Genomic DNA, 14386 nt, shown 5'->3' on the forward strand with positions numbered 1-14386 from the left:
AAAACTTCCATCTGATCAGTGATTGCCATTATGGATTCTGGCTTATTAATAGGAAACAGGCCTTGGGCGTCGAGCTGCATATCACTATAATTTTTTTATAACAACCGACAAACGGTTAAATTAGACTATTAAAAATAAAATAAAATGCAATATAAAATATATAGATAAATAAAGTGCTAAAACAGATATAGCATTAGCAGATACATATTATGCAAGAAAGCAAGCTTATGTAGCATCAGCCCTTCCCATTTCACCCATCCATTCAATCCAAATGTTTGTCTAACTCTGCCTTAAACTTACCTAAGTTGTTGACCTGCACAACATGAAATAAGTTTGTTCCAACTACCAACCACCCACTGGTGGTTGGTAGTTGGAACCAACTGTAGATCTGTTCTACAATTGTCTTTCCTCAATTTGAATTTATGTCCTCTCAGGTGAGTAATCTGAGCAAGAGGAAGAATCCCATCAGCACTGAGCTTGCTCAAACAATTCAAGGCCTCCAGAAATGAGGCCTGCAGACCTGTATGCAGTACTCAAAATGTGGCCTGACTATTGCCTAATACAAGGAGACAATCATCTCCTTATCCCGGCTAGCAAAATTGCTGTATATCACTGACAAGACACTATGAGCTACTCTTGCAGCCTGTCTGCACTGATCAGAAAACTTCATCTCTGACTGCACAATTAACCCCAGATCCTTTTCTTTCTCCACTACCATGAGTAACCCTAGAGCATAGGTTCCCAAACCTTTTCGGGCGACCACCCACTTTGCAAGACAAATTTTGTAACGCCCCCCCATTATAACAGTTTTCCGCGTTCAAGCCGTTTGATATTTTCGACGTAAATAGCAACTAATGATACATTACTGCTTATGCCGTTAAATTATTGAAAAAGTAGTGGCCAATATGTGCTTCATCTTGAACACAGTTACTGCTATACCGATTTTGATGAAACATAGCCCATATATATGTAAAGATTGTAAAGTGTAGTAAAGTCTGACAAAAATAGTAGCTTTAGGGGGCGAGGTGTCCTTTCATCAGCTAGTTAATGTACAGTGCATTGAGTATATATACACTTGTTAATAGAACAGAAGTTAACTGGGCATGATCATAAATCACAAGTCTGGTGTTAGTGATGCTGTATTATTAATGCATAATGTATGCCAGCGCTTGTCACACTGCAGAATGACATCAATATCACTGATAAATGCAGAAAACAGCAATGGGCCCAACATTGAACCCTGGGGGACTCCACTAATAATATTACCATTCTCTGTCTGTTCCTACTCAACCATCCTTTTATCCATGCTGCATAATGGTGTGTATATGAACTTCCCAATTGCAATTCATAGTACAACAGCAGCTAACAATGTGGAGTGCCTCAAACCATGAGCGCCGGTGGTAATACAGTGAGTAGGTGATGGTTTCAATGTTTCAACAGGGATTAGGGTTATGTTGCTCAACCCAATGTTTAGCAACAGCAGAGTATTCAAAGTTGGCAGTGAAGAGAGCCACCCACCTCATGCTCTGAAATATGATCTTTTAACCTCCTGGCAGTTTCACCAACATAACACATCCCACAATCCAAGACACATAACATGGTATTTGGAATCGTTCCGCTGAAAAGGAATAGGTGTTTTTCATGGAATTATAGAATGTAATTTCCTACCAAGAAATTGTATATACTGTATATAGTAAGAGTGTAAAATTCGAGCAAGACATTCAGATGTGTCCGAATAATAAGGGATTTAGACAATAGAGAAACTCATTATCACGGGGAAGATATGATCAGGTGAAAAAAATCATGGGCTTGTAACTCACTCACACTTATCTCGAACACCAAGAGGATAACTGCAATTAGAAGGCGCTGTTCTTACCTTATAAATCTCCAATTGCCTATCACAAGCGAAACTGGAATGAGTCCATGCATGGGTAAACAAAGTACAGGCAGTAGTACGTAAGTGTCCAGGAGTGTGTGCAGGCCCATAATTAGTAAATTGGCCTGCACACACAAGCTTCCTGAAGACAGAGGTAGTAAAATGTGTACCCACATTGGACCAGAACATTAAGAAAGGAAGAGTATTGTTTGTTTACGACTCAATAGTAAATTGAATATTTCACACAATATTCCACTATACTTACCTGCACTCCTTCCAAAGTAAATGGAAGAAACTTAAACTATCTCAGAACATATCATCTATTCAATGATTGTCAATACAGGTTTTGTCAGTGTCAATCTGCAGTTGCCTTATGTTACTCATCTTTGGACAAAACTTGATGTTAAAATTTGGCGCTCTTGACATTTCGTAGGCTTTTGATAGTATTCAGCACAAAATTCTTCTAATTACGCTCTCATCTTATGGACTGTTTTTCTGCAACTACTCACTGCAAGTGATAAACAGCTCTCTGATTTTAACTTCTCTACTTTTTTTTTTTTTTTTTTTTTATGTGAACCCCAAACACGAGAGGTATTAGAACCTATAATACTTAGTACCGTGCTTGGGTTGGAGGTTGAGAAGACGAAAGAAGATATTTGTTGACATTGGACTTGAACTTCTGTAGATTGTAATTTTCAGGAAATACGTATGAAGGAAGGTTGTTCCAGAAAACGGCAGTTGAATGAATAAATGAGGAAGATGAAAAGTTGGTTCTGTGGGTTTGAAGTTGAACAGTAAATGGATGTTGGCTGGTGGCGGCACGTGTTCGGACTGTTTTGAAAGAGAGAGCGGGAATTATAGAAGCCAATTCAGAAGAACAGTGCCCATGGAAATATCTGTAGAAGAGGCATGCAGCAGAAACAGTACGTCTATGAGAAAGCGAGTGGAGAGACTCTGTTAAAGATGAATCATTAATTAACCTAACTGCCCTCTTCTGAATGGAATCAAGAAGCCTGAGAGAGGTTTTGGGGGCACCACCCCAAATGTGGGAACAATATTCCATGGCAGGGCGGATTTGCGATTTATACAGAGTGAGCAGCTGTTTTGGAAGAAAAGTAACGCCGAGAGCGAAAGAGAAAACCGAGTTTTTTAGATGCAGAGGAAGCAATATTTGTAATGTGCCTGTGCCAAGAGAGATTAGAAGTCAGGGTAATTCCCAAAAGAGATATATCCTTTTGCCTAGAAATTGGAGTGTCACTAAAGATAAGCATAGGAGCAGAAGAATCCTTTTTGCGAGATATAAGACAAGACTGAGTTTTAGAAGGGTTGAAATCAACTAAGTTGTCTTTGCCCCACTGGAGAATTACCTGAAGATCGGCATTTAAGGAATTGGTAGCAGATTTTCGAGAAGTTGAAGCTGATTGAGCAGGGCAAGGTTTCTCAAAATGGAAAGTTGAATGCAATGTGCTATCATCGGCAAAACTATGGATAGGATTTCCAGTCAATGGAAGAAGGTCATTGATATACAAGAGGAAAAGAGTGGGGGAAAGAACTGAACCTTGGGGGACACCGGCATTAGTGGAGAAGTTAGAAGACAGAGAGCCATCTACCATCACCCTCAGTGAGCGATCAGAGAGAAAACTGGATAACCAATTACTAAAAACAGTTGGCAAACCATAAGATGGAAGCTTGTTTAGAAGACCTTTATGCCAAACACGATCGAAAGCCTTTGAGATGTCAAGAGCAACTACTTGGGTTTCACCGAACCTTTCCATTGAAGTAGTCCATAAATGGGTAACATAAGCCAGAATATCACCAGTGGATCGACACTGACGGAATCCATACTGGCGATCGTTGATCAGACGGAAGGTTTCTAGGTAGTTTAAGAGATGGCGGTTAATTGATTTCTCCATTACTTTAGAAAGAATAGAAGTAATTGCAATGGGACGATAATTGGATGGGAGGGATTTGTCACCCTTTTTAGGAACTGGCTGGATATGAGCAAATTTCCAAGAAGAAGGAAAAACACCTTTGGAATAAGAAAGTGAAAAAATTCGGCAAAGAATAGGAGTAAGTTCAGGAGCACAGATTTTGAGAACAAGTGGAGAAATACCATCAGGACCTGGAGCTTTCTTAGCATCAAGATTCATCAAAATCCTTCTGATATCCTTTGGACGGAAGACCACAGGAGGCATTGAATGGACCGTGTTGGGAATGGTGGGAGGTGTTTTACCAAGATCATTAATACATGAGCTGGAAGAAAAATGGGATGCTAGCAGGTCAGCTTTATCCTTGGCTGAAGTGACAACAGAACCATCTGGTTTGGACAGAGGTGGAAGCAGAGATGGGCAAAAGTTGCGGCCAATAGCTTTGGCAAGAGACCAGAATGCTCGGCTACCATTAGGGCAAGAAGCAAGTTTTCTACTCTTAGCCTGTTCAAACTCTAGTTTGGACTGATTAATAACTGCTTTACAATTGTTGCGAGCTTTGGTGTAGGCAGAAAATGAAACTGAAGAATTAGAAACAAGCCAATTACGATATGCAACATTCTTCTCTTGAACAGCCTTAGCACATTTATTGGAAAACCAAGGTTTAGATAAAGGACGAGATTTTAAAGTGGAGTGTGGGATAAAGGATTCCATTCCTGCAAGAATAATTTCACTGACACGATCCGAGCAAACGTTGACATCAGGAGTTTTGAAACAGTAATCCGACCAAGGAAAAGAAGAAAAGAAGTCTCGCAGGTCATCCCATTTTGCATTCTTGTAATGCCAAACAACACGAGGTTGGGAATAGCCATGAGATAAAGGTTCCATTGGAGAAGAGACAATCACCAAGTTGTGGTCTGAAGTGCCTAAAGGACCTCTCACTTCGACCGTGTACTTAGAAGGGTTGTTTGTGAGAAAAAGATCGAGCGTATTGGCTGTATGATTCGGATTGTCCGGTATTCTTGTAGGTAAATGAACAATCTGTGCTAGGTCATTAGTAATTGCAAAAGCCTCAGCATCTCGACCTGCTGGGTCAGTGTGACTAGAAAACGGAAGCCAGCTGGAGTTGTGAACATTAAAATCACCAAGGAAAATTACCTCACTGTTAGGAAAGTTGGACTGGAGAAAGTCAAGTTGCAACGAGAGGAAGTCAAAGAGCTCCAAGTGATTAGTGGAGTTTGGGGAACGGTAGAGACAACAGATGAATTTGACACAATGAGGTAGAGAGATTTTAAGCCAGAGAAGATCAAAGAGAGGAGATTCCAAATTGCCAAGTCTCTGACAGGGAATATCAGAACGGACATATGCACAAGTACCACCTTTGAGGCGAAAGGAATCATACAGCGAATAATTTGGGCATCTGAGATGAGCAGTAGTTGAATCAACCGATAACTGAGATTCTGTCAGAAAAAGTACATGGGGTTTGGAAGACTGCAAGTGGAAATGGACATCGTTGAGATTAGAATTGAGACCACGTATATTTGTGAAATGAATTAGGAAATCCTTGGGAGGTTTAGATCTTTTCGCAGATAAGCTTGTTCTATTAGTTTGGCAATGTTTTTGGCAATGCCACTGACTAGAAATCCTATGCATGGTTTTGCTGATGATAGTACAGTTCCTGTTTGAGAAATTGTCCTTCACAATTTAACTTATCAAATATTCACCACCTTAAATGCTGATATCCAGGTAATTCTCCAATGGGGGTGAAAACATTTTGGTCAAATTCAATCCTAAACACAGGTTTCTTCTATTTTCTTACAAAAAACAAAGTCTACTGCCCCTTTGTTCTACTTTGATAACACTCAGATTTCTAGACAAGCTCACATATCACTACTGGGGGATTTTCCTGACTTCCAATCTCTCGACATAAGTGCATTAAAAATACCACTTCCTCCACATCAAAAAAACTGGATTCTGTTTTTTTGCTCTCGGTGCTACTTTTTTTCTGAAAAACTACTGATTCTGTACAAATCTAAAATACATCCTACCATGAAATATTGTGTCCACATCTGGGGTGGTGTCTCCAAAACTTCTCTTAGTTCCTAGATGCTATTCAAAAGTGGCCAGCCAGGTTAATTAATGATCCATCTCTAACAAGGTCTCTCTCTCTCTCTCTCTCTCTCTCTACTATATTTCAGTTTTTGCTGTATGCCTTTTCTCTAGATACCTCCATGGACACTATTCTTCTGAAATGCTATCCATAATTCCTCCACTCTTCTAGATCACTCTGAACATGTGCTGCTACCAATCAGCATCCATTCACTACCCAATTCTAAAGTCATAGAACCAACTTTGACTACTTCATTTATCCCTCCTACTTCTGTTTCACAAAAAAACTTTCATCATGTCTATCTCCCAAAAATTTATAGAAATTCAAGTCTAACATCATTAGTAACTTCTCAGCCTTCAACTCACTAACATTTACAGTGCTAAGTACTATAGGCTCTGATATCTTTCATGTTTAGAGTTTTCTTAATAATAATAAAAGCATTAAGATTATTTAAATGAAGAAATTATTTGAAATATTTAAGTTTATCACTAAAAATGCTACACAAATGCTAAACCTCTCTGTAGGAACTGGTGTATACAAGTCCAGAGAATTTTTAAACATACTTTTATGAGATGTGATAGGATGGCAGGAAGGTAGGAGATGCATATATACATTTTATCATGGTGGTATTTCAGTATTTATTTTTTCGATAAAATACAATTTAGGTTCTAACATTTGAAGTTACCCAATGAATTCAACAAGCTTTACTGCCAGGTAAAGCTTGTTGAATAATAACACTGAACATTTTATTTCTGTTAGATTACAATATAAGTGTTATCAGTGCTGGCAAGCACCTGAGGCTAATAAACTATATTCTAAAAATGTGGATTAGAAATATGTTGTAAAAACAACAGGCAATAACCTAAATAAAGCACTCATTTTTACACAGATTAATATAAATATATTATATTCTTTTATTTAGAATTTCTGTTTGAAGAATTATTAACTTTAAATTTCTACTAATCTTACTGATTTAATAATTATGCATCTTTAAATACTTACTTTGCTGTGCATATGTCTTGCTATTAAAGGCCTGAAAATAAAGTAAAACAGATTTAAACATAATTATAGATTAATAGACTGAGCAATTAGTAATTACTGAATAAAATTAGGGAACTTAAAATGTTTATTCATAAGTGGTAAAAAAAAAAAAAGAAGAGCAAAGAGATTAAGTTCACAATTCATCTTTAAATCTGAAGCCTGCAGGAAAAAAAAAAAAAAAAAGATTATTATATCCTTAATTACTTTAAGGCTGATGGCTTAAATCATGAAATGATTAATCCACCATCAACCTGTTGCAAGTTTTGAATTTAGCCTGATTATTAAAAAAAAAAAAAGGTTGGCTACATTAGACCAAACTGGTAATTTTAGCCACAGCCTAATTAGACAATCCAGTTTACCATACAGGTATTCAATGTCAAGGCTATGGGCCAGGCAGTAAACTTTGATATTGCTGTCTACAAACTAGTCCTGTATGGCTCTTGCTGTATGACAGTATGTACTGTCAGGGTGATAACCAATCAGGTCTTTCCATAATACTGCCCAGTGTAAGCAGTGCATAACTGTATAAAACATCCATGGTTTCATGATTACCAGCAATGGACCAAATCAGCCCACCATACAGGAAGTATTCTCTTGCCAATCTCCACTCCCAAATATGTCCATTGCAATGAAACATCGTGAGATTCATCACTTCACAGCAACTCTTGCCACTGTTCTAGAAGTCCATAAACATTGGGAACATGGCCATTCCAAATGGCATTTCTCAATGATGGCCATGATATGCAGCTCCTACAACTGGATGATCTGCTGAACAATGTTCCTGTGGCCTTGAACTTGCTCCATGACACTTTCTGAAATCAGCATGTCTTTGTGAAAAAGATATGCACAACACCAACTACCCTCTTTTATGGTTTGTTGAATGTGTTCCAAGAATTTTTTATAAGTCACTCGAACCCTTTCCTCATTGAGTTTATCACCTAAGATCTGTTATTTTTGAATAGCATCCATAGGCTTGATTTTAAGAGATTTGGACAAGTTGCAGTCACATCCACAGAAAAGTTACTGATGTGACAGCTGAACCACCATTCTCACATTGAAAGTTCTGATCCATGTGTCATACTGGCTTATAATATACTGCTGCTGCTGCACAACCACATTATGAGATTTATATTGGTATGGTTGAGCTGATATGCATATGGAGGGAACTTCTGACACAGTACATAATATTTGTGGGGTACAATTGCTTTTGGTCATACAGTGTATACTAAAATATTCTTTTATTCTGTATAAAAACTAAGCATTAACAGAAAATAGCTTCAGGGATAAGGTGATTATCCCATTCTATTCACAAGGTTGTATGCACCGTATGATCAAAAGTGGCATTTCTGGTATATGATCAAAAATGGCATTAACATTTTTGCATCACAATTCCAACAGTAGCTTAATATTATATTTAACATAAAACCTATTGTGATTATAATGCATTTGTAAACAGTAGCACTAATAAACAAATAAAGGCACACAACTAATAAACAACTAAAATATTTATAGTGCCACCTCCCTTAATGGGCACTTACAGTACACCTTGCTGTGAACATACAGGTTGGGTCCTGGCCAGAAGTATTAGAAGTATTATGTTAGATGATCTCTCCAAAATGGACACTAATACAGATAAATGCAGCCACTTTAATAGGTGTTTTAAAGGCATTTTCAACCTCACTAGATGACACTTTCAGGCAATCCAGTATTAGACAAGCTGACACAAGAAAGACCCTGGCAATCATATACAGTGCAATATTCCTACTAGTTATGACCAATGGAACCGGTGCATGGTTCACCCACAGTAAGACAAACAGGAATAAATTCAAATCAATACAAAGAACAATAATTCTTACTATTACCAGAGCACGTTGCACAGTTAGCACACCTATGCTACAGGTGCTGGCCAGAGCACTCCCATGTTACCTGGAAGTAGCCAAACTCTTTTGGCTACTTCCAGGTAACATGGAAGCTTAAAAAGGGCATACCCACAGATTTTCTGGGATAGCCTTTGACACAGCCAACACCATCAAGGCTGAAAGAAAAAGAATAGCCACAAAACTCCATAAGCTAGCAAACAAATTGGGAGAGCAGGAACCAGAGTTCTGGTTACCAAAAGGTTCCTGCCATGTGTGACAATGGTTAGCCCAAAGCCACCTAAGTGGTATGCTCCTGGACTTCTAAAGGCAAAACTAACCTCCTTGCAGCTGACTGATGATCCACACTGCACCCATGGCAAGAGTGAAGACTGGGCACATATTTTATATGAATGTATAATTTATGACATCCCCAGAACACGGCTAATATCACAGAGATTGGCCCCCTTCCCAGGAGAGAACATCTATTTTTATTTATTTATTTCGTATGATGTGATCAATACACGAAGGAACCAGTTTTTTCTTGCTTCCTTCGTGTATCGTGGTTGGGATATCCAACCAACCGGTTGGTTTGGCACCATCGTGATATCCAGCCCGAGTCGGGAATCGAACCCACGACCTTTGAGTTGCCAGGCAGGCACTTTACCTACCCGGCTAGCCCAGTCGGCAGAACATCTATTCATCATAGAAGAGGAAAATTATAAAGCCAAAGGCTTTATAATTTTCCTCTTCTATGATGAATTCTTTGGATAGAACTATCCAAAGAAGGGCAATTCAGCCCCCAGCAATTAAACAATAATCAATAGTTAAAATTGCCATGTCTCCCACCATGCCCAGACGATCACCTAAAAACTGTTCAAGGTTTAGGCCAAAATGGTTATCTAATGAACTAATGAGACTCGTAACAGAGAAAAAAAATGCAAGGGATGCATATAAATTATCAAGTGCCTCAGAAGCCTATGGCAGATATAAGCTAGTCTGTAATCAGGTCACAAAAGAGGTTAGGCAGGCAAAGGCAGATTACGAGAAATCCTTGGCAAAAGATGCTAAGAAAAACAGCAAGGATTTCTTTACTTATATAAACTCTAAAAGGAAGGGGATGAATCTGATTGGTCCACTTGACATCGATGGTTCGACTGTTGATGATCCTGCTCAGATAGCAAACAAACTGAATGAGTATTTTGCATCGACATTCACACATGAGGAATTATTAAGGTTTGAAAATGGCAGAAGGTTATCAAATTGTAGCAGGATACTTAATGATTTTGTAATAACTGAGAGCAAAGTGGAGGAGAAATCGTTGAAGTTAAACATAAGAAAAGCACCTGGGGTGGATGGGATCTATCCAGTTATATTAAAGGAGACGGCAAAGCAACTAAGCAAACCCTTAGCCATAATTATGAGAGCATCATTGGACTCAGGGGAGGTTCCCACGGACTGGAGATGTGCAAATGTATCCCCAATTCACAAAGGGGGATCGAAGGGTGACACGAATAATTACAGACCAGTTAGTTTAACTTCTGTTCCGGGTAAAATGGTGGAGTCACTGGTTAAAGATGCATTGCAGGATCATCTAGACAAGACTGCAGTAATAATTCAGACACAGCATGGGTTTGTTAAGGGAAAGTCTTGTCTGACAAATTTTATAGGATATTATGATGTGGTTACAAAAGAACGGGATGCAAAAAATAATTTTGATATCATATATTGGGATTTCAGGAAAGCTTTTGACACTGTTGCGCATGGAAGACTATTGTACAAATTGGAGAAGAATGTATTAAGGGTAAGTTGCTACAATGGATAAAAGGATGGTTAAGTGGGAGAAGACAGAGGGCGGTAATCAATGGGTGCTGCTCTTCGTGGACTAATGTTATTAGTGGAGTCCCACAGGGTTCGGTGTTGGGTCCACTGCTGTTTTGTATATTTATCAATGATATTGATGAAGGTATATCAGGTTTGATGTCGGAGTTTGCAGATGATACAAAGGTTGGCAGGGTTGTTGATGACAGTGCAACAACCATCTGCCCAAATTATCTAGATCCTGCTGCTGCAACAGGATCTAGATAATTTGGGCAGATGGGCTAAGAGGTGGCAACTAAAGTTTAACCTTGACAAACACAAAGTACTGCATATGGGTAGAAGTAACCCCAGAGAAACGTACCAACTGTGTGATACTACACTTAAGGTGGTAGAAAATGAAAAAGACCTGGGAGTAATTGTGCAGTCAGATATGAGGTTTTCTGAGCAATGCGGACGGGCTGCCGGGGCAGGTCATGGGGTTTTGTCGTTGATATATAGGAATTGTAGGGAGAAGGAGGTGATTGTCCCTCTGTATAAGGCAATGGTCAGGCCACACCTTGAGTACTGCGTACAGGTCTGGAGGCCTCATTTTAGGAAGGATGTAGATTTACTTGAGCGTGTACAGAGAAGGGCAACAAGATTGGTGAGGGGAATGAAGGGATCCTCTTACCAAGAGAGGCTTAAGTTCTGCAAATTGCAGTGGCTGCAGACTAGGCACCTGCTCAGTGATCTGATTGAGGTGTATGGGGCCTTGAATGGGTTGAGCACGCTGAATTCTGATGGGATCCTTCCACTTGTTCAGATTACAAACCTAAGGGGGCATAAATTCAAATTAAGAAAGGACAGATGTAGAATAGATGTGCGGAAATTTGCCTTTAGCCAGAACTTCCATCTGTTGTTGTGGAAGTTGATAGGTTGAATAAATTTAAGGAGGAACTGGACAGGCATTTGGAGGGAATGGTGTGATTTTTTTTTTTTTTTTTTTGGCTGATGCTGCATAAGCTCATACACTTGCTTTCTTGCATCACATGCCACTACTACTGTCAGGATAGCAGTACTCTGCACCCTGACAGAAACCAGATTCATCTAGGTACCCGCCAGGACTATCCTGCCATGTGTAGGAACCTGGGGACCCATACCAAATAAACCATGTAGGGGAGGGAGATGTACAGGCAGCCAAGGAAGCAGATTAGCTGAAAGGGCACTGAGTGAATTAGGAATTATGGAAAAGGGGAATAAATGTCAGTTTTGGCGATTGGTTTTGGTTTGGTTTGGGTTTTATTGGCGCATCAGCAACTGAGGCTATAATGCGCCAAATACAGTTTTGGTGAAAGAGAGAGTTAATGAGTGTTATGGTCAATGAGAATGAGTGAAAGAGCAAATGTAATTGGCCGAAAGAAAACAAATTTAATAATAACTTACATTACTTTATATATACTAACCAATATTTACTAACAACACAAACACTTTCACTACATTCTCCCCTGGCCTGAACCACAACTGAAGAATAACAGTAAGTTCAGGGGCAGAGAGAGAGAGAGAGAGAGAGAGAGAGAGAGAGAGAGAGAGAGAGAGAGAGAGAGAGAACAGAAAGCAAGAGTCGAACAAATGAAACGAAAGCCAGAAGAATGAAAGCAGGTGTGTGAGAGAGAAAGAACACAAACCATAAATGCTATAGTTAAGTACACACTAACCCTAGTTTTAATCCTTTATATTTTTACTTACTAAAACTGGTAAACTGCAGCCATTATCAACCCACTGCAGGATGGAAGCCTCCTGAACAATTCATGCTGAGGGAAATGGACCATAATCTGCCACGCTGGTCCAGTGCGGTTTGGCAGATCGACCGTATTGAGCAGTCAGGGGCTTGAACCCCGGTCTACTCAAAGAGCGTGTGCTACTGCACTCTCACTCTTGACCACTCGGCTACTGAGGCCTTACTAATTATGCATTAGTTATTAATTAATAATTATTATGCATTAGTATTAAATTTACATTACAGACCATTGCATTCCACCTTGATGTGGGCAGAAAAAAAAAAAAAAGAATGAAAAATCACAACCAGAGGCTCACATCTGGTATGGGCTTGGCACACCCAGGGTCCTGAGCAGGATATAATCATTCTTCTGTTTTTTGGTGATTCCTTTCCATCTCTCTCTCTCTCTCTCTCTCTCTCTTACTCGGTAATTTTGAAATTTTTTTTTTTTTTGGCTGGTGCAGCATAAGCCTCAGGCTTCCTTGCACCATATGACTGATGATAATAATAATAATATATATACACATTGGCAGACAAAAAAAACTGCATCACTTGCAAATTATGTGTTTTGCGCCACATTGTGGGTTGCAGAAATGCATTTGTTAGAAGGGATATATATCTCTGTGAATGAAATCCAATAAAAAGACTATCTGATATACCTAATTACTATAAATATCTTCCCAAAGGGTAAATTCGCAATTAATCGAAATATGAAAAATCATGCAAATGGCAATAACAACCACCAAACATACATTTTATTGCATTTATGTGTACAAACTGAAATGACAAGTTAATGTAATAGTATTATGTACTGTAAATCAGCAAAATAAGTCTTCAATATTTTGTTGTTCCTCCTAGAGGCGCAATTACAGCCTTGCAACGATCTGACATGGAGTTAATCAACTTCTGGATATACAGTTGCCCAATTTTGTGGTACCACACCCTTACAATGCTCTCCTGCAGCTGAATCTTACTTGATGGCTTCTTCTGAGCAATTTTAGATGACATTATGTACCAGCAATTTTCAATAGGGTTCAAATCTGGACTGTTGCCGGGCCTGTCCAACACTGTAATGCCGGCATTTTTGAGGTATGACTGCACCTTGGGAAGGCGTAGTCACTCTCTTACAGCCTGATCCAGGTTTTGAACTTTAATTTCAGCACCCAAGATACTGTTGACTGGTGGCAGCCTATTTTATCAGCAATAGCACATGTAGAAAGCCCTTCCTGGGACAGAGCAACAGCTACACTTTTTTTTCTTGGTGGTGTCAACTGAACATACGGAGCCATGCTTACATATCCACAAAACAGGATACTAATGAGCATGTATACCTTGCAATTACTGTCTAATGCAATACCTTTGCTTTGCAACAAACAAAATGACTGTAATCAAACAATATCTTATGTTTCACTACAAATGTTATTTTTTTTAAGGTGATGCAGTTTTTTTGTCCGCAACTGTATACGCACGCTCACACAACCTAACAGAAAATATTTAAAAATATGTAAAAAAAATAATAAAAATAGAATATAAGTAGAGTGAGAATGCAGATTATGAATGAAGTAAATGTGTTTCTCTTCTTCCCCCCCCCCAAATCTGACAACATGCAGCTCTGCTGCTAGTGCCATCTGGCAATCTGTATCGCATTCCCTTGCATGGTACCTTAGAGCGAGGACACAGGAATCAATCTCCTCCCCTCTTCCCCTGGTGGGGCTTATCCCCACTGATATTTTTGGGGCAGCCTTCCCTGTCATCCTCATATGTGTTCCTCCCAGTCTTCAGTCTTCTTCCCTACTCTAACATAGCACTTGCTCTTAAATCTAAATTAAACTTAACTTAGCTTCTAAATTTAACTCTACCCTAACTTAAACTCCAATTCGGCCTTAACCTAATTTCCAGTACTAAAAATTTTTATATATATATATATATACAGTGAAACTTCTCCTAACGGACACCTCTCGTTAACGGACATCTCTCTACAACGGACATTTTCAAATT

The 14386-nt window shown here is 39.0% G+C and overlaps 1 protein-coding gene across 4 annotated transcripts in view; it reads right to left on the bottom strand.

The window, feature by feature from the left end:
• The window catches only part of LOC150086894 (sorting nexin-6-like), a 375374-nt gene that overhangs the window by 238924 nt on the left and 122064 nt on the right, over positions 1–14386 (bottom strand). For all 4 annotated transcript variants that reach the window (XM_090371664.1, XM_090371665.1, XM_090371666.1 and 1 more), the window contains exon 7: positions 6917–6947. In XM_090371664.1, coding sequence (XP_090227790.1) covers positions 6917–6947 — 31 coding nt within the window. The remainder of the gene's footprint in view (positions 1–6916; positions 6948–14386) is intronic.

This window comes from Mastigoproctus giganteus, chromosome 4 (genome assembly GCF_048544385.1).
Source record: "Mastigoproctus giganteus isolate SK-2022 chromosome 4, ASM4854438v1, whole genome shotgun sequence".
In the NCBI taxonomy this organism is placed as follows: Eukaryota; Metazoa; Arthropoda; class Arachnida; order Uropygi; family Thelyphonidae; genus Mastigoproctus; species Mastigoproctus giganteus.